We start from the raw sequence: 20,065 nt of genomic DNA on the forward strand, positions 1-20,065 counted from the left end.
CAAACACACACACACACACACACACACACACACACACACACACACACACACACACACACACACACACACACACACACACACACACACACACAGGGAGAGGGGGCGAGAGGGTGAGAGATAGAGAGAAAGAAGGGGGGGGTAGAGATTCACGTGATGGTGGGCACTGTCCAAGCGCAGTTCACCAACAAGATGACAGAAAACACTGTGCTGCTTCCTTGTTTTATTGATTGGATGAACCCACAATCTCCTTCTTTGACGTCGGAGCCTGTGCAGCAACAAGTAGAGAGCCAGAACTCTCCTTTTCTCCACGGGCTCGATGTCTCCGGCGTGCAGAGCTCAGCAGAAAAGGCTTCCTGTATGAACAGCCAAGTGCCTGGCACTGCGCGCGGCGCCTCAGCATCCTATGTGAACCAGGCATAACATCCTCAGGTGGAACGTCTTCACTTTCCATTGCAAAAACTTGTAGCAATGACTTGTAGACTCTGACTATATGGACTCAGTAAACTAACGAGTTAGCACTCAGGACTCCATTGACGTAACCTTGCATAGCAGATGGGCCTGCCTGATTCATTTCCTAAATCCTGCAGATACCATCTTGTAGCGCTCCATAGACCAACGGTTTCACTAGGTTAAAATTTACGAGAGGCGTTCAAGTACCCTCGGAAACCATAGTTGCTAATGTGTAAATTTAGCTTCGCTAATTAGTCCCCTAATGTTTTTCAAAGGTAGCTAAACAGCTAATCCACTAATGAAAATGTTAGCTTCGCTAATTAGCAGTAAGCTCAGGACTCCATTGACGTAACCTTGCATAACAGAGAGTCGCTAATGTGTAAATTTAGCGAATCTAATTCGTCCCCTAATGTTTTTCAAAGGTAGCTGAACAGCTAATCCACAAATATCAGCCATAAATGATAAGTACAGACTGTTTTTCTATCCAGCATGATGAAAGTGGTTGCTCTAATCTCAGTGGAAATAACATTTTTCATTGTGTCTTACTGACAAAGTTGATTATATCTGACTCACAACAGGCCGTTCATTTACAGTTGATCCATGCTTTCTTTTTTTCCAGCTTTGAGCTGGAAAATCTCACTCTATTCACTTTGACAGAGGTTGATGCGTCAACTCAAACCACAACTTTTAGTCATCCTCTCGTTGAGTTTTAATGAGTTTATCAAGTTGGTTCAGTGACTAACAGACAAGTCGTGTTGTTGGACCAGCTCGTGCATGATAACTTAAAGGTGCATTAAGGAGTTTTTCAACTTGAAAAATACTTATTTTCCACCATAAATATGTTCCACATTTTTAATGATGTGTACAATGTGCCCTGACATATTCATTACAAGTACCTCTAACAGCGCTAAATTGTCACTTGAAAGTTGCAGGGCCGGTCCGGCACCAGAGATTTTTTGGGGAGAATTTGAAAGGAATGATGTAATGCGCGCTCCGGCTCCTTGAGTTTCGTTTTGTCCACCATTACTCCGCCAGATGCTTAGTGAGCAACAACTGAGCAGGATCTTCCAGAAAGTAAGAAAAGACTGGCTTCTAGCACTGCCACAGCTCCAGGACAGACTCCACCAGGTAAAAGAAAGTTAAATTTTACTTGAGCGCGACTAAATGAGCGAGGAAGGAATTCTCCTCTTCCGTGCACGCGAGCCACAGGCACGAGTTTTTTACTAAGCTGCATTACGCCCAAGGCCTGCAGGGGGCGCTTTTTTGCATAAAACGTGCAAACTCCTTTAGGCACCTTTCACTGTCTCAACCTGAGTGATTAGATAAAGGCAATAATCTGGATGCGTTTTTCATCCCAGCCTCAAATAAATGCTGTCATGTGGTACAACCATTTTTTCTTTCTCCATTTGAGGATTCATTCATGCTGGTTTTAACTCATTCTCACCTCTCACAAAAACTTCCATTATATCCTCTTGTCAGAAGCCTCAAAAGGGTTTTTGAGGTCTGCAGAAAGTTTTTACCAGAGTTAGTAAATGTGACTCCATGACTCCAGTGCTGGCATCTCTGTGTTGGTTACTTTGTTATAAATGATCAGATTTGACAGAAATTTTTTTTTTCCTCAGTGATAAAATATTGATAAATGATTTAAACCTTTCATTAAAAGGTTTCAGACCCATTCTGTGGATGGTCATGATTTTTATCATTCTCATCAAGCCAGATGTGTTCATCACATTCTTTTAGACACATTTGTCACATATATTTTAAGTAACTCTCATTCAAACAGTCATCATTATGAAGGACAACTGAAGGACAACAATACCATCCAACTATCAACCTATAACCTGCCTCAGCACAATATGGAAGCTCCTATCTGGCATCCTGGCGGCTAAGATAAACAGGCTCATGGAGCAATACATGAGCAGAGCCCAGAAAGGAATTGGAAATAACAGCAGAGGAGCCGAGCACCAGTTACTGGTCGACAGGGCGACTGCACAAGACTGTAAGAGCAGAAGTACCAACCTGTACACTTCCTGGAGTGACCGCTTTTTTTTTATCCTGTCCTGTCCAGCATGGAAGCAGCAGAAAGGAGGTCTGACTGTTGTTATGTGCCCGACAGATTTGCTCTTCCAAGAGGAGCTTCTCAGTATCAAGCTCCTCTTGTTAAGATGCTTTTTTTAAAAAAAAAATTTAATTTATTTTATTCATTTTGAGTACTGATACATGCTATTGCTGGACCTGACAGGGGGACAGAAAGTAAAAGAAACAAACAAGTGAACAAACGAGCAAACAGGAACAAAAGGGGGCGAAAAGAAGGAAGAGAGTACAAAGATAGAACGGTCTTTAATTAATATCGACACTCCAGATGACCAGCTACTGCACCTGCATAAAAATATGACAGAAGGAATCCTTTTGTTGGAGAATATAGCTGGTAGTAAACTGGGTAGAGAAGCTGGGGATCCAGGTATGAAATTACACCAGAGCATCAGGAGAGGCCTACGACAGATCACCTAGTGTAACCCACCACAAGAACACAAGGTAACCGAGTCCACATGCAGAATGTGAAGAGAGATTAAAGATCAGTGTGATCATGTAAATGTGATAGTGATCATGCATATATGACCCCTGACCCCTGAGAAGACCAGAAGCAGGCCAGAGAGGCCCTCGGGGCCCAGATGACCAGCGGCCATCCCAGAGCCCAGATCCAAGCCACTTCTCCAGGCAAGACGTCCTTTCACCGGTCCAGAAGAGGGCAGAGGAAGGCCCCAGCCGGGACCCCTGGCGGCCACAGGTCCCGGGTCCCAGGGAGCCAAGATCGACAGGTGCCGGCCCCACCGGGCACCAGACGCCTAGAGCAGGCAGAGCCAAGAGCCCAGGGCCCAGGAGCCCAAGAGCAAACCCCCCACCCCCACCCAGGCAGAGGGCCGTGACCATACCCAGGAGAACTGGCCCACCCACCCCAGGCCAGCGCCCCCCCCCACCCCAGCGCTCCAGCCACGTACCCTGAGATCCAGGGTATCACCTATTGGATAGGTTAGCTTCCCATTTTGAAGTTGGAAGGAAGATTGTATCTTCTGGCTTTGATAATATTCTATATATCTTTCATAACAACTTTGGGGAACTAAGGTTTGAGAGTTGTTTGACCCAGAGAGGTTGCTGCCAGTGGAATTGGTTGAGGGTGTATTTTTTACCTATAGTAGATTCAGGTTGATGATATTTTAAAAATGCTGTGCTGCAGATTCCATATTGTGAAGTCAGAGTATTAAATCATAGAAAGTGGTCGTTTTCAATTATATGTTCTAACTGTCTAATTCCTTTATTTCTTCACCGTATTGATTCCCGGATTGATTGAAAGAAAGCCCATGACTCTGTGCCCCACACATGGACACTGGAATGCCTGAAACTGTACAATATAAACAGGGAACTGACAACCTTTCTGGGAAGCTCAATGAGGCTATGGAAGACAACTCTGGAAGCTAACTGGAAGCCAGAGGCTGAGGTGAGCATCAAATGTGGTATATACCAAGGAGACGCTCTGTACCCACTGCTGTTCTGCATAGGCCTGAACCCTCTCAGCCAGATCATCACCAAATACAGATGCAGGTACCGACTCGCAGTGGAACAATCGTCAGTCACTTCTACAAGGACGACATCAAGCTGTATGCCAAGAGTTAGCGGGACATCGACTCCCTGATTCACCTCACCAGGATATACAGCAATGACATCGGGATGTCATTCGGACTAGATCATTGTGGGCGGATGGTATCAAGGAGATTGAAGGTCATCACTGCTGAATCGGTTGAACTACCTGAAGGCAACATCAGACATGTGGAAGACAGCTACAAATACCTGGGGATACCACAGGCAAATGGCAACCACAATGAAGCAGCCCGGAGGTCAGGAGGTCAGCCACAGCCAGATGCCTTCAGAGGGTGAGACAGGTCCTGAACAGTCAGCTGAATGGCAAGAATAAAATCCAGGCCATTAACATGTATGAACTACCAGTAATCAGCTGGAATCATATCCTGGCCACTGGATGAGACGCGAGTTACCGACATCAAGACAAGGAAACTCCTCACAATGCATGGAGGGTTCCACCCAAAGTCCAGTATCCTGAAGCTGCACACGAAGCGCATTGAGGGAGGCTGAGGACTGGTGAGTGTCAAAGCCACCATCCAGGAGGAAACATCGTCCCTCCAAGAATACCTCCAGAAAATGGCCTCCAGTGACAACTTGCTAAGTGAATCCTTCAGACAAGGGAAACCCCGTGAGAAAGAGGAGCCAGAGGTGGGATCATGGAAAGACGAACCCCTACACGGCATGTACCACCGACAAATTGAAGAGGTGGCTGACAAAGAGAGAACATACCAGCACTTGGAAAAGGCAGGACTGAAGCACAGAGGCTGTGATCATGGCTGCACAAGAACACGTCCTAAACACAAGACCAATAGAGGCCGGGGTGGATCACACTAGACAAGACCCCAGGAGCAGACTGTGACAGGAAGCCCCTGAAACAGTACAGCACATCACAGCAGGGGGCAAGATGCTGGCAGGAAAGGCAGACATGGAGCGCCATAACCAGGTTGCTGCCATAGTATAGAGAAATATCTATGCTGAGTACGGGCAGGAGAGACATAGATAGATAGATAGATAGATAGATAGATAGATAGATAGATAGATAGATAGATAGACAGATAGATAGATAGATAGATAGACAGCGTCATAATAAGACTCATGCTGTCATGGCTCTTTCATATTTACATTGCCAAAAAGAAAAATTCTTTCTAATTATTATTATATGTATTTGGGTGTATTTACACCAGCTGTGTATATACTTTGTAAAGAGAGTGCTCATGTCAGGTTCAACATGTCCCCTATTTTAACATTGTTCTCCTTATCTGCATTTCAGTGCAGTTTGTAAGATATTCCTTCAATATAGGTTTTAGGTATAGGTTTTTCTCAGTCAACCCTGAAGTTTCTCTCTGGCTCCGCCCCCTTTCAGACACACATGCTGTTCCATTTCCTCATTCATTCAGTCAGCTGGTGAGTTTTTGTGCAGCTGTCAAAATGGCATGTTGGCATTACTGCAGCATGAATTGAATATTTGTCGGGAGATTATTTACAGACCGCGCATCGATGTTTTGACGTTTCCGGACAGTTATCTTTTTGAACGGTACCGCTTCACGTCTCAATCCATACACTGCATTCACAATATCCGTCCATACATTTGTAACATAACCAAATGTAGTCGCGCACTCACATCCCAGCAGATATTGTGTGTTGCGCTGCAGTTCTTCACAAATGGATTTTTTTATATATATAACACCGGAGATGCAGAGCACTTAGCAGTTTAAATCACCACCATCATTACCACCACAGCAAATAAAAGACATAACACATTTTAAATTGTGTTTCCTTTATTTCCTCAAAAAAAAAAAAATAAATAAATAAATAAAGGGTTTAGTTCATGTTCCAATAGTGAACATAATTCACCTGTGACCATGAACCCACCTGCAACTTGTGCTCCAGTATCTCAATTTCCAATTTCGTCTTCTTCATCTGGAGGTCCAGATACTGCTGTTCTTTATGGGATTTCTCTATCTTCTTAAGTAATTGGATTTTGTAAATTTATTTGACTGGTAACTGGGAATACATAGAGGACATTAAATTATCCAGCTGCACATGAATTGAATGAAATGAACCTCTGGTGTTTACTGAACATCCATCTCACAGTGTTGATCTGTGATGTGGAAGTTGAGGGACCATCCTGCTGCTGACCAGCCATGATCTGTTAAAAAGGATGACAATGTTGAATATTTCAGTGTCGGCTCGACGTCAGGCTCTGTGTTCCACAGGAGTATTCAGAATTTTAATGGGAAGAGAACAATCAGTAACATACCTCAATATGACTTTCTGGATCCTCTGTGAGGGCAGCAGACATGGTTACATCCTCCTCATCCTAGATAAATACATCTTTCAGTATATTTGCATATGTTTTTCCAAATTAACATTTGGCAAAAATATTCTGAGTTTTTCCTCCTGACAGTTTCAGGTTGGTTGTGGCATGAAGGGGCTCCAGCAGGCAGATAGAACCTTCACAATCTATGGGGCCAAAAGAAGAAAAGGACATGAAAGACAAAATGAATATCTGTATCAATAACATTTTTAGAATATTATGCTCACCCGCACACACACACATTTTATAAACCCACTTGTGTCTTGGGGGGTGCCCTCAGTGGATGAGCTCCCTTCAGGGATTCCCTCAGCTGCTGATCTTCCCACATTCTGGCTTAGGGCCAGCTCTTCGCGAACGGGTGTGTGACATCATACAAACACACGCACCGGAGCGGAGGAAGACGCCGCCTTCGGTGGGACCTGGCACACGTGACCGAGGGATCCCTGGACCGGATCCCAGGAGCAGCATAGAACTCTTCGGAGCTTTGAGACCGGCATTTTACTATTTTTTTGATATTTATATAGCCCAATTATTTTATTGACCTTTTAATTAACTGAATTTTATTTGTGGGCTGAACTGGTTTTAATACAACTTATTAGAGCAACATCCTGTCTGGTGTCCTTCTTGTCAAGTGTGCTCACACCCGGTCAGATCCCTTTTGTTACCAGTAAACTTCAACCAGGTCAAACTTTTCCATTATTTAACCTATCCGGAGCCCCACCTCACAAGTGCTTCAGTGTTTATTTTCCACTTGTTAAAATAAGACATATCAAGTTATTTGAATGCTTCAGTTTGATTTTATTCAAGAAAAGACATCAGAAAGGCTTTCTACTGCCATGCAGTGCTTCATACAGCCTCAGGGACAGAGAGGAGAAAATCAGATCAAGTGTATCAATCACAATACAGATGATAGCAGTGAGAGGGAATCACTCTTTGTTAAATCTCACGTCATAAGACACATAGTAGCCGGAGTTGTACATGTAGAGCTTCTGATCAGTGGGATTGTAATCCAGATAGGAATACTGGTCCCGGAACTTCTGGAAGGGGACGTTGAGGTACTTCTCCTCGCTCGTCTGGGTGTCATATGCATAGAAGATCTCATCAGTGGTGAGATCCACCGACCTGGTGACGTACAAGACTCCACATGCCATGAAAGCGTTGGTTGCATGCACCTTGTACACACTGGTGGTGTGCCGTTCCTCAATGTCGAGAAAGTTCTCATTGATCTTTCCAACGATGAGTTTACCGTTGCTCTGCTCTGAGGCATAGATCACCCACAATCCTTTCTCATCTGCTGCAAAGTCCAGGAACTGATCGTTTATGAAGCTGTAGGAGAACCTCTCACTTGCTTCGGTAATAACCCGGTACTCGAGCTGGAGGCTAGTCAGATTCACTTTGCCCATCCGAAGAGGTGAATATGCTTGGTAATACATGGCATTACCATGAACAATGTAATTGTTGCCTTTATCATTGCCTAAGCTGTACCGTTTAAAATAAGACCTCAGAATCAGCTTCTCATAGTCAGAGTATAATTGGTAGTAGCGTCCATAGATAGTGCTGCTGGATCCACCATAGAAATACATGGACTCATAACCAGGATCAGGTTTGGAGTCTTTTCCCCAGCATCCGTACACATAGCTTGAACTCAGATCACCATTGATCTGGACCACCTTTGGTTTGCTGATGCTCAGGATTCCCTTGTGATTACAGTTACCTGAAGAAAGAAAAAAACATGGAGTAATGACTGAGAGTGTCTGAAGAGGACACTATCGTCCACTTTCTCAGGTGGCTGTCTCACCAATATCTGGTGTGTTGACATCTTGCTCCCTCTGGCACTCCTCCAGCTTCTCCTGCAGCTCAGCAAAACTCCTGCGGATCAGTTCCAGGTTGCGCTTGTCGTAACTCTCCAGCAGGTTCACGGTGCTCGTCATGTTCTGGATCTGGGGAGGGAAAAGAGAGCTGAAAGAAAATGCAGCGCCGTAGCAAAGAAGGGTCAGTCAGCGGTGAAGGCGGCGTCCCACCTCAGTGTACAGGCTCTCGATCATGGGTGAAGAGGAGTTGAAGGACAGGTGGAGCTGATTGACCAGACTTTCAAACTCTCTGAGCTCGATTCTGAGCAGCTCAAAGTCCAGTTTGATGTATCGGTCAGTAGTGTTCTGCAGTGATTCCAGTCTCTCAGTCAGATCGCTCAGCTCATTCAGATAGTCCTCCAGCTTCCCCTCAAAGCTCACCACCTAAACCCAACAAAGACAGGAGGATGAAGGAGCATCAACACAGAGAGAATGGTCACAGCTTCAGTCATTTTCCTGATTTCACCTTGTTCTTCTGATTTTCCACTTCCAGGAGCAAATCCTTGCTGTCTTCTTGCACACTCTCCACACGGTCGGCTGGGAAGCTGGTGTCAGGCAGAAAGACTTCACAAACGCACTGACCAGACTCCCCCACTGATGTGGTCACATTGCCTGACTCCCAATCCTGCACGGGCTAGGAAGGGGAGAACAAATCAAATCAAGACAATGAATTTGCCTGTTTTAGAAAATGAAAACAAAGAGACACTTACAATCCAGGCCGCAGTCAGACTGAGGACTGCTGGGAGCAGCAGCAGCAGTGGCAACATCATGTCTCAGCTCTCCTCTCCAGTGTCTATTCTCTCTCTCAGTGAGGAGGCTTTTAAAGATGTCTCTTATCAGATCATCACAGACACCTTTTCTGATTCACATAGTTATTACTCAAGTTCAGCCCTTGAATAAATGTTGATCCATAAACAGATACCGTTGATGTTTGCTCATCATCAACACAGACGAGTCTATCAAACAGTTTGACGTGAACACAAGGTGTGGATGGGAAGTGGAACATGTGCAGTGATGTCTGGGAATACTTTTATTACATTTATAATCCTAGAGTGAGATCGACAGATGACTTCAGTTCAAATAATCATTTCCATGTAAGTCCAACATCTTGAGTGGGCCAGACTGGTGAATTTCCAGTAGTAATAAAACTTAACAATTTTTTAGGAAAAGCAGTACAGTCTCAACATAAGGCCAGTTTTAATGAAACCGTCTGGGGCAAAATACAGTGAAATGCCAAAAAACTTCTCCTGTAGCTGTTGCATGATGGATGTTTTTACAAACTTACCCAGACAGCATGGCTTTGTCGCTGGTTTGACAGCAACAAGGTAGCTAGTTTTTATGGCATTTTTGTTGGTATCTCCGCTCAGGTGTTATGTTGTGTTGGCTGCTGTTGAGATATCAAAGTCCAGACTTGAACCCCATTGAGATGCTGTGGCATGACCTCAAGACTGCGATTCAGGGCAGACATCCCAGGAATCTGACTGAACTACAGCAGTTTTGTAAAGACGAATGTACCAAGATTAGTCCTGATCGATGTGCCAGACTGATCTGCAGCTACAGGAAGCATCTGGCTGCCAAGGGGGGGGGGGCAAAATATTAAATGTGATGGTTCAGTTACTTGTTCCTCTACATTTTGTCATTGTTTGCACTCTATCTTCATTAAAATATGAAAACCTATAAATGTTCGGGTGGTTTTAGTTAAAGCAGACACTGTTTGTTCATCTGTGTGATTTTGACAAAGATCAGATCACATTTGATGGTGATTTTATGCAGAAATGTTAGAAATTCTAAAAGGTTCAGATACTTCTTCATACCACTGTATACAACAATCAATGTTTTCTTTGATGTATATTTTCCTAACTTTGTGTTGAATCAGGCTGGATTGGAGCGTCTTCTTGGTTCTGGCCCACACCCCTGATCTGAACCATACTGTCAGGGTGAACATCACACAGCAGCTTGTTGATACGCTTGTTGACATCTTACTATGTTGTTCAGGGTTTTTTTTTTTTTTTTTTTTTTTTTAAATGTGAACCATATTGTTGTGACGCAAATCAAAGGACACATTTTGAAATCCCCCATAAAGTGTAACAGCAGAGCAGATAACTGCAAATGTCTGGAGAACCAAAACTGGCGCACATACTTCATGTGGATCGCCTTTTTGATAAAACCCATTCGCCACCTAAAAATTCAAGGCAACAGGCATTTTTCATGATGGCCACCATTGAGTACTCAGGAAAACTGCACTTCACAGTAAAATCACAAGACTTGTCCTATTTGAACCATTTTAAATTAGCGGTCCATATTACATTTGACATGTGACGTGTGTGTGTGTGTGTGTGTGTGTGTGTGTGTGTGTGTGTGTGTGTGTGTGTGTGTGTGTGTGTGTGTGTGTGTGTGTGATGAATATTCTCCTGTTTCACGCTTTTAACTAGAAATCCTACAACAACTAGAAATAGCAATGCCGTCCGTATTGCCATTTACTTTAACGCCGTTTCTCCCGTCACTGATGCTCAGTGGTGGCCATCTTGAAAAATGGTGACCATAGTAATGTTTAGGTGGAGTACGGGTTTTGTCTGAAGAATAATCCCCAATTGGTGTGATGTGTGCCAATCAATCACGATCATCATCATCAAACTAAAATGGATTTAAAACAAACTCCAGATCTTTAACTTGATGCCCTGAAGTCCAAAATGCTGTTTTTACCTGGTGTGGACATGTCAGCCACTCCTCAGCCAGCATGTTATTCAGTGAGGTCGACCATCGGCAGAAACACACTGTATCATAGCATCTGTGAACTCTCTCAGACTGCAGATCCTGGTACACACCCACTCTTAAATCCTTATGAATAATCGTAAACAAACATCTTGATATTAAACTGCTGGTTCCTGGAGATGACAGTAAATGTGAGAATGTGACATGTGTCTTGTGAACGAGGACAGGTGCTGCATCTTGCAACACCCTGAAAAAATGCTATATAAGTAGTGATGATCCAGCTATCTCAATCATAGTCAGACTGACCGAGGCAGAATGATCAGCTCTCTGTATTTCTTGGCTCTGGTGAGCTCTACGCTGGCCTGGGGGGTATGTATGACACGACTCAGATCAATCCATTCATCTTCAGTCTTTGAAGCTCGACCCTAACAAGAGGTCTGCCCACTTCGGTTCATCTGACTCTTTCTCGCAGCGTGTCGGCTTCCAGAGGGAGGACGGCAGCAGGATTGCAGCAGGAGATGGACACCAGTGCTCCTGTGATGCCTTCCTGCCCGGCTCAACATTTCCCACTGCTGATTTGGTGATGGTCGAGCAGAAGGCGGTGGAGATCTCACACAGTCTGGACCTGGAGATGGGAAAAGTAAAGTATCCATGCATATTGGAAGCATTTTCATGATATCAAAACTTTAAAAAAATGTGTGTTATTGTGATTTCAGATGGAGAACTACCAAGTCAAGGTGACAGAATATGCAGAAAAGATTGCAGAACTGACAGCAACAATTGAGAGTTTGGAGAAAAGCCGTGGTGACCACAATGAAGCTGAGCTGGAAGAGGTGAAGGTGGAGATCAAACTGGTGGAGGCGCTGATCAATGAGCTGCAGGCCTCCATGAAAAGCTCCACGGCTGTCTTTGACTCCCTGCATCAACAGGTACGTCATCAGTGACAGAGACCTTTACAGGCCGCCGTCAACAACTATGAAGCATGTCTCCTCTTGCAGACCACAGTGGCGGTGGAAACTCTGGACAGGCTGGAGGAGACCTATGATAAAAACCGGGTTTTGGCAGCCCGTCGAGATTACATCGAGGTGGTGCTGCAGCTGGCGGAGTGTGAGGATCGATACCAGGAAATTTTCCACCCCGACATCGGTAAGAACAGTCACTCTTTCATTCGAGTTGCAACTTATTTTAGTCTCATTTAGGCCCTGTTTACATGACAGTTCAAATGAAAATGCATCCATTTGTTGTTTTTGTCTCAGAAAAGTTTTGGGTTCATACGGGAACCGTTTGAAAATTATGTCTATTTACACTGAACCAATTATCTTTGATGCAAACATCAGTTTTGAGTTTTCACATATCCTTAGTCGTGTGGCATGCTGCCAAGTCTACCGTTGGCAGTTTCATAGGCTGCTGTAATGGGTGAATGAGTGAATGTGATTGAAAAGTGATGTGTGGAAACATTGACCTCCTCCCCAGTGGGATACCCAGTAAAACCACAACTGGTGTCAACAACAGAATATGAATACAATATGAATTTATGTACATGGTACCAGAAGTCCATTTACCTTGTAGCTGTAATTCTCTTTTAGTTCAGTGGATTCCTCTCACTTTCTTTTCAGGCTCGTGTGAACACGGCGGCATCATCAAGATCAGCAAGCCCATCGTGAGCCAGCTTAATGCCCAACTGAGTTCTTCATATATATACGGCGGCTGGGGGAAAGATTCAAAGCCTCTTGCCGGCAGGGAGTCCATGTACTGGTTCGCTGGCTCTAGTTCTACTTCAGTTTCTTACATTACGCTTTACAGCGACTACAAGAACCTCATTTTGAGAAAGCACTTCTTAAACCACAACTTCTACCCATATGCTTCAGGGAACAATTATGTCGTCCGTGATAATACCATGTACTATGAGACCAGCAGTCCTTTTGGTGTGGCCAAGACGAATTTCACGAGCATGAACGAAGAGACCAAGGTGATTCCAGGGGCGGGGCCAATCTCCTATTCTCTTTATCCCAATCAGTACTTTGACTTTGCAGCTGATGAGAGCGGTCTGTGGTTGATCTATGCCACAGAGGAGTCCAAAGGAATGTTGTTTGTTGCCAAGATAAATGAGGAGTCTTTTGAGGTCGAGGAGCAAATGCAGACAAGTGTTTACAAGCCCAGTGCGAGCAATGCCTTCGTGGTGTGTGGAGTTCTGTATGTAGTCAGAACTGTTGATATTACTACTGAAGAGATCTTCTATACATTTGACCTCAAAACCAAACAGGAGAGCTACATCAGTATTCCCTTTGAGAGGTTCCTGGACAAGTACTCCAGCCTGGACTATAATCCCACTGACCAGAAGCTCTACATGTACAGTGAGGGCTACTATGTCAACTACCAGGTGTGGTTCGGCAATAACACTGCTGAAGCCACTGTGTAGACACCACTCACACAGATGTTGAAACATCAGCTCATGTCAATCAAACTATGATTGTTTCTTTAACTTTCATCTTCTGTCACCTTCAAGGTTTCATTCCTGTCTTTTGATCAAAAATAAACGATTTGAAGCATTGCAGGGATGGTGTGATTTTCTTTCTTTTTTGGATAAAATTAAAATTCTTTTATACTGAAAGGAAACAAAGTATGAACCAAAGCCTTTTAGTTCAGTTTAGTTTAGTTTATTTGTTTCTTTCGTTTAAAACAACACAAAGACATTAAACAAAAAAGATGAAAATACATCAATGTCATCAATCTAGACACCAAACAAACGAAAGAAAAGGAGCAGAAAGAAGAACAATCTTATTATATCTGCCCCTTTACATACAGTATTTGAATAAATACAATTTAACAATACTCAAAAACTCATATTCATTAAATCAAAAAAAAAAAAAAAATGTTTTCACCCGCAACAACTTAGTTTTCATTTACATATTTTTCTAGTGTGGAATTTTTTATATGTTTCTTAAATATCATAATTGTTTTACACTCTTTGATTTCCTGTTTCAGAGCATTCCATAAGTTCACTCCTTTTACCACAATGTTTCTTTCTTTGATTTTGGTTCTGAATCTGGGTTTTTTGAACACGTCTATTCCTTTAAGATTGTATATACTGGTTCTTATTTCAAATATATTCGGAAGGTTCACAGGCAATAAATTCCACTTTGCCTTATACATTATTTTTAGGATGCTTAAATCAACAATATCGGGAAATTTCAAAACTTTCAGTTTAATAAATAATGGGTTAGACGGCTCTCGATAGTGACTATTTGTTATTATCCTTATTGCCCTTTTTTGTAGTATGAATATTGTCTGTAAATAAGTTTTACATGTCGTACCCCACACTTCAACACAATACATGAGATAAGGCAAAATCATAGTGTTATACAATGTTAATTAATTGTTAATGTTAAGAAAGCACAACTGTTAAAAAAAAACTTGACTCTATGTAACACAGAAATGGCTTTCCCAATTTTCCCTTTGGTATAATTAATGTGAGATTTCCACTTTAGATCTTCGTCAATCATCACTCCTAAGAATTCTGTTTCTGTTACACGATGGATTTCAACGCCATCTATTTCGAGTTTTACTTTCACTTTTTCCTTTTTATTATTAAACAACATAAAATGTGTTTTTTTGGCATTTAGGATTAATCCGTTTAAATCAAACCAATGTTTTATTACTTTCAGTTCTTCATTCACTACTTTTGTGACTTCTTGTATGCTTTTACCTGAATGAAATAATGTGGTATCGTCTGCGAATAGAATTTTCCCAAGGTTGGACACTTTAGCAAAATCATTCATGTACAAAGTGAATAACTTTGGCCCAAGTATCGAACCTTGGGGCACACCACATTTAATTTGCCATAGCTCAGATTTAGTGTCATTTATATGTACATATTGGTTTCTGCTTTTAGATTTTATGGATATGCAACAAATGAGTGCACCTTTTGATACCCTGTGTCATTGCTGCTAAGTTATTTTATTATCTACATCTAGACAGTGGTGGGCACAGCTAACCAAAAAGTTAGCTTCGATAACCGTTCTTCCGCTAACTGAAAAGTTAGCTTCGATAGCGCTAAACCGATAAACTGCTAAAAGATTTAGCTGAAGCAAACAATAACCGCTAACCGCTAACCACTAACGCCTGGTTCACATAGGACGCCGTGCACGGAAGCGGCAGTGCCGCGCACCGAGTTTCGCATCGGCACCCCTGTTAACCTGTCTGACGGTTCATACAGGAGGCGTGGGGTAGCGCCGCTCCTCTCTATTTTTTCCGTGAGCCTCTGGATCAAGCAGATCGCACAAGACAGGAAGTCGGGAGCGGAAAATACGAGAGAATCCGGTCAATTTTCAAATTAAAATAAAGTAAAATAACAAATTATGTTGCTTTTCGGTTTTCCTTTTCAGATAAACACACACACACACACACACACACACACACACACACACACACACACACACACACACACACACACACAGGGAGAGGGGACGAGAGGGTGAGAGATAGAGAGAAAGGGCGGGGGTAGAGATTCACGTGATGGTGGGCACTGTCCAAGCGCAGTTCACCAACAAGATGACAGAAAACACCGTGCTGCTTCCTTGCTTTATTGATTGGATGAACCCACAATCTCCTTCTTTGACGTCGGAGCCTGTGCAGCAACAAGTAGGAGAGCCAGGACTCTCCTTCTCTCCACGGGCTCGATGTCTCCGGCGTGCAGAGCTCAGCAGAAAAGGCTTCCTGTATGAACAGCCAAGTGCCTGGCACTGCTCGCGGCGCCTCGGCATCCTGTGTGAACCAGGCATAACATCCTCAGGCGGAACGTCTTCACTTTCCATTGCAAAAACTTGTAGCAATGACTTGTAGACTCTGACTATATGGACTCAGTAAACTAACGAGTTAGCACTCAGGACTCCATTGACGTAACCTTGCATAGCAGATGGGCCTGCCTGATTCAGTTCCTAAATCCTGCAGATACCATCTTGTAGCACTCCACAGACCAACGGTTTCACTAGGTTAAAATTTACGAGAGGCGTTCAAGTACCCTCGGAAACCATAGTCGCTAATGTGTAAATTTAGCTTCGCTAATTAGTCCCCTAATGTTTTTCAAAGGTAGCTAAACAGCTAATTCACTAATGAAAATGTTAGCTTCGCTAATTAGCAGTAAGCTCAGGACTCCATTGACGTAACCTTGCATAACAGAGAGTCGCTAATGTGTAAATTTAGCGAATCTAATTCGTCCCCTAATGTTTTTCAAAGGTAGCTGAACAGCTAATCCACAAATATCAGCCATAAATGATAAGTACAGACTGTTTTTCTATCCAGCATGATGAAAGTGGTTGCTCTAATCTCACTGGAAATAACATTTTTCATTGTGTCTTACTGACAAAGTTGATTATATCTGACTCACAACAGGCCGTTCATTTACAGTTGATCCATGCTTTCTTTTTTTCCAGCTTTGAGCTTGAAAATCTCACTCTATTCACTTTGACAGAGGTTGATGCGTCAACTCAAACCACAACTTTTAGTCATCCTCTCGTTGAGTTTTAATGAGTTTATCAAGTTTGTTCAGTGACTAACAGACAAGTCGTGTTGTTGGACCAGCTCGTGCATGATAACTTAAAGGTGCATTAAGGAGTTTTTCAACTTGAAAAATACTTATTTTCCACCATAAATATGTTCCACATTTTTAATGATGTGTACAATGTGCCCTGACATATTCATTACAAGTACCTCTAACAGCGCTAAATTGTCACTTGAAAGTTGCAGGGCCGGTCCGGCACCAGAGTTTTTTTGGGGAGAATTTGAAAGGAATGATGTAATGCGCGCTCCGGCTCCTTGAGTTTCGTTTTGTCCACCATTACTCCGCCAGATGCTTAGTGAGCAACAACTGAGCAGGATCTTCCAGAAAGTAAGAAAAGACTGGCTTCCAGCCCTGCCACAGCTCCAGGACAGACTCCACCAGGTAAAAGAAAGTTAAATTTTACTTGAGCGCGACTAAATGAGCGAGGCAGGAATTCTCCTCTTCCGTGCACGCGAGCCACAGGCACGAGTTTTTTACTAAGCTGCATTACGCCCAAGGCCTGCAGGGGGCGCTTTTTCGCATAAAACGTGCAAACTCCTTTAGGCACCTTTCACTGTCTCAACCTGAGTGATTAGATAAAGGCAATAATCTGGATGCGTTTTTCATCCCAGCCTCAAATAAATGCTGTCATGTGGTACAACCATTTTTTCTTTCTCCATTTGAGGATTCATTCATGCTGGTTTTAACTCATTCTCACCTCTCACAAAAACTTCCATTATATCCTCTTGTCAGAAGCCTCAAAAGGGTTTTTGAGGTCTGCAGAAAGTTTTTACCAGAGTTAGTAAATGTGACTCCATGACTCCAGTGCTGGCATCTCTGTGTTGGTTACTTTGTTATACATGATCAGATTTGACAGAAATTTTTTTTTTCCTCAGTGATAAAATATTGATAAATGATTTAAACCTTTCATTAAAAGGTTTCAGACCCATTCTGTGGATGGTCATGATTTTTATCATTCTCATCAAGCCAGATGTGTTCATCACATTCTTTTAGACACATTTGTCACATATATTTTAAGTAACTCTCATTCAAACAGTCATCATTATGAAGGACAACTGAAGGACAACAATACCATCCAACTATCAACCTATAACCTGCCTCAGCACAATATGGAAGCTCCTATCTGGCATCCTGGCGGCTAAGATAAACAGGCTCATGGAGCAATACATGAGCAGAGCCCAGAAAGGAATTGGAAATAACAGCAGAGGAGCCGAGCACCAGTTACTGGTCGACAGGGCGACTGCACAAGACTGTAAGAGCAGAAGCACCAACCTGTACACTTCCTGGAGTGACCACTTTTTTTTTTATCCTGTCCTGTCCAGCATGGAAGCAGCAGAAAGGAGGTCTGACTGTTGTTATGTGCCCGACAGATTTGCTCTTCCAAGAGGAGCTTCTCAGTATCAAGCTCCTCTTGTTAAGATGCTTTTTTTTAAAAAAATTTAATTTATTTTATTCATTTTGAGTACTGATACATGCTATTGCTGGACCTGACAGGGGGACAGAAAGTAAAAGAAACAAACAAGTGAACAAACGAGCAAACAGGAACAAAAGGGGGCGAAAAGAAGGAAGAGAGTACAAAGATAGAACGGTCTTTAATTAATATCGACACTCCAGATGACCAGCTACTGCACCTGCATAAAAATATGACAGAAGGAATCCTTTTGTTGGAGAATATAGCTGGTAGTAAACTGGGGAGAGAAGCTGTGGATCCAGGTATGAAATTACACCAGAGCATCAGGAGAGGCCTACTACAGATCACCATTAGTGTAACCCACCACAAGAACACAAGGTAACCGAGTCCACATGCAGAATGTGAAGAGAGATTAAAGATCAGTGTGATCATGCAAATGTGATAGTGATCATGCATATATGACCCCTGACCCCTGAGAAGACCAGAAGCAGGCCAGAGAGGCCCTCGGGGCCCAGATGACCAGCGGCCATCCCAGAGCCCAGATCCAAGCCACTTCTCCAGGCAAGACGTCCTTTCACCGGTCCAGAAGAGGGCAGAGGAAGGCCCCAGCCGGGACCCCTGGCGGCCACAGGTCCCGGGTCCCAGGGAGCCAAGATCGACAGGTGCCGGCCCCACCGGGCACCAGACGCCTAGAGCAGGCAGAGCCAAGAGCCCAGGGCCCAGGAGCCCAAGAGCAAACCCCCCACCCCCACCCAGGCAGAGGGCCGTGACCATACCCAGGAGAACTGGCCCACCCACCCCAGGCCAGCGCCCCCCCACCCCAGCGCTCCAGCCACGTACCCTGAGATCCAGGGTATCACCTATTGGATAGGTTAGCTTCCCATTTTGAAGTTGGAAGGAAGATTGTATCTTCTGGCTTTGATAATATTCTATATATCTTTCATAACAACTTTGGGGAACTAAGGTTTGAGAGTTGTTTGACCCAGAGAGGTTGCTGCCAGTGGAATTGGTTGAGGGTGTATTTTTTATCTATAGTAGATTCAGGTTGATGATATTTTAAAAATGCTGTGCTGCAGATTCCATATTGTGAAGTCAGAGTATTAAATCATAGAAAGTGGTCGTTTTCAATTATATGTTCTAACTGTCTAATTCCTTTATTTCTTCACCGTATTGATTCCTGGATTGATTGAAAGAAAGCCCATGACTCTGTGCCCCACTCATGGACACTGGAATGCCTGAAACTGTACAATATAAACAGGGAACTGAAAACCTTTCTGGGAAGCTCAATGAGGCTATGGAAGACAACTCTGGAAGCTCACTGGAAGCCAGAGGCTGAGGTGAGCATCAAATGTGGTATATACCAAGGAGACGCTCTGTACCCACTGCTGTTCTGCATAGGCCTGAACCCTCTCAGCCAGATCATCACCAAATACAGATGCAGGTACCGACTCGCAGTGGAACAATCATCAGTCACTTCTACAAGGACGACATCAAGCTGTATGCCAAGAGTTAGCGGGACATCGACTCCCTGATTCACCTCACCAGGATATACAGCAATGACATCGGGATGTCATTCGGACTAGATCATTGTGGGCGGATGGTATCAAGGAGATTGAAGGTCATCACTGCTGAATCGGTTGAACTACCTGAAGGCAACATCAGACATGTGGAAGACAGCTACAAATACCTGGGGATACCACAGGCAAATGGCAACCACAATGAAGCAGCCCGGAGGTCAGGAGGTCAGCCACAGCCAGATGCCTTCAGAGGGTGAGACAGGTCCTGAACAGTCAGCTGAATGGCAAGAATAAAATCCAGGCCATTAACATGTATGAACTACCAGTAATCAGCTGGAATCATATCCTGGCCACTGGATGAGATGCGAGTTACCGACATCAAGACAAGGAAACTCCTCACAATGCATGGAGGGTTCCACCCAAAGTCCAGTATCCTGAAGCTGCACACGAAGCGCATTGAGGGAGGCTGAGGACTGGTGAGTGTCAAAGCCACCATCCAGGAGGAAACATCGTCCCTCCAAGAATACCTCCAGAAAATGGCCCCCAGTGACAACTTGCTAAGTGAATCCTTCAGACAAGGGAAACCCTGTGAGAAAGAGGAGCCAGAGGTGG

The 20,065-nt window shown here is 43.6% G+C and overlaps 2 protein-coding genes across 2 annotated transcripts; one reads left to right on the top strand and one right to left on the bottom strand.

Moving 5' to 3' along the window:
• Positions 1–7,329: 7,329 nt before the first annotated feature.
• Positions 7,330–9,023, bottom strand: LOC115407199 (olfactomedin-4-like). The gene is made up of 5 exons (XM_030117545.1): positions 8,964–9,023; positions 8,720–8,887; positions 8,425–8,637; positions 8,202–8,343; positions 7,330–8,117 (listed from the first exon to the last, which is right to left on the bottom strand). Exons 1-5 carry the CDS (start codon positions 9,021–9,023, stop codon positions 7,330–7,332), a joined length of 1,371 nt encoding a protein of 456 aa, XP_029973405.1.
• Positions 9,024–11,280: 2,257 nt separating this feature from the next.
• LOC115407100 (olfactomedin-4-like) lies at positions 11,281–13,384 on the top strand. The gene is made up of 5 exons (XM_030117462.1): positions 11,281–11,334; positions 11,438–11,605; positions 11,682–11,894; positions 11,964–12,111; positions 12,582–13,384. Exons 1-5 carry the CDS (start codon positions 11,281–11,283, stop codon positions 13,382–13,384), a joined length of 1,386 nt encoding a protein of 461 aa, XP_029973322.1.
• Positions 13,385–20,065: the final 6,681 nt, after the last annotated feature.

This window comes from Salarias fasciatus, chromosome 19 (genome assembly GCF_902148845.1).
Source record: "Salarias fasciatus chromosome 19, fSalaFa1.1, whole genome shotgun sequence".
Classification (NCBI taxonomy): Eukaryota; Metazoa; Chordata; class Actinopteri; order Blenniiformes; family Blenniidae; genus Salarias; species Salarias fasciatus.

Bases quoted from the DNA above. Each gene is read 5' to 3' on its own strand.
- LOC115407199 (XM_030117545.1), bottom strand. From the start codon at position 9,023: ATGATGTTGCCACTGCTGCTGCTGCTCCCAGCAGTCCTCAGTCTGACT. The intron at 8,638-8,719 runs GTGAAATCAGGA...TGTTGGGTTTAG, and splicing joins TGGAAAATCAGAAGAACAAG to GTGGTGAGCTTTGAGGGGAA. The intron at 8,344-8,424 runs GTGGGACGCCGC...TTCCCTCCCCAG, and splicing joins TCGAGAGCCTGTACACTGAG to ATCCAGAACATGACGAGCAC.
- LOC115407100 (XM_030117462.1), top strand. From the start codon at position 11,281: ATGATCAGCTCTCTGTATTTCTTGGCTCTGGTGAGCTCTACGCTGGCC. The intron at 11,606-11,681 runs GTAAAGTATCCA...TTGTGATTTCAG, and splicing joins TGGACCTGGAGATGGGAAAA to ATGGAGAACTACCAAGTCAA. The intron at 11,895-11,963 runs GTACGTCATCAG...CTCCTCTTGCAG, and splicing joins TTGACTCCCTGCATCAACAG to ACCACAGTGGCGGTGGAAAC.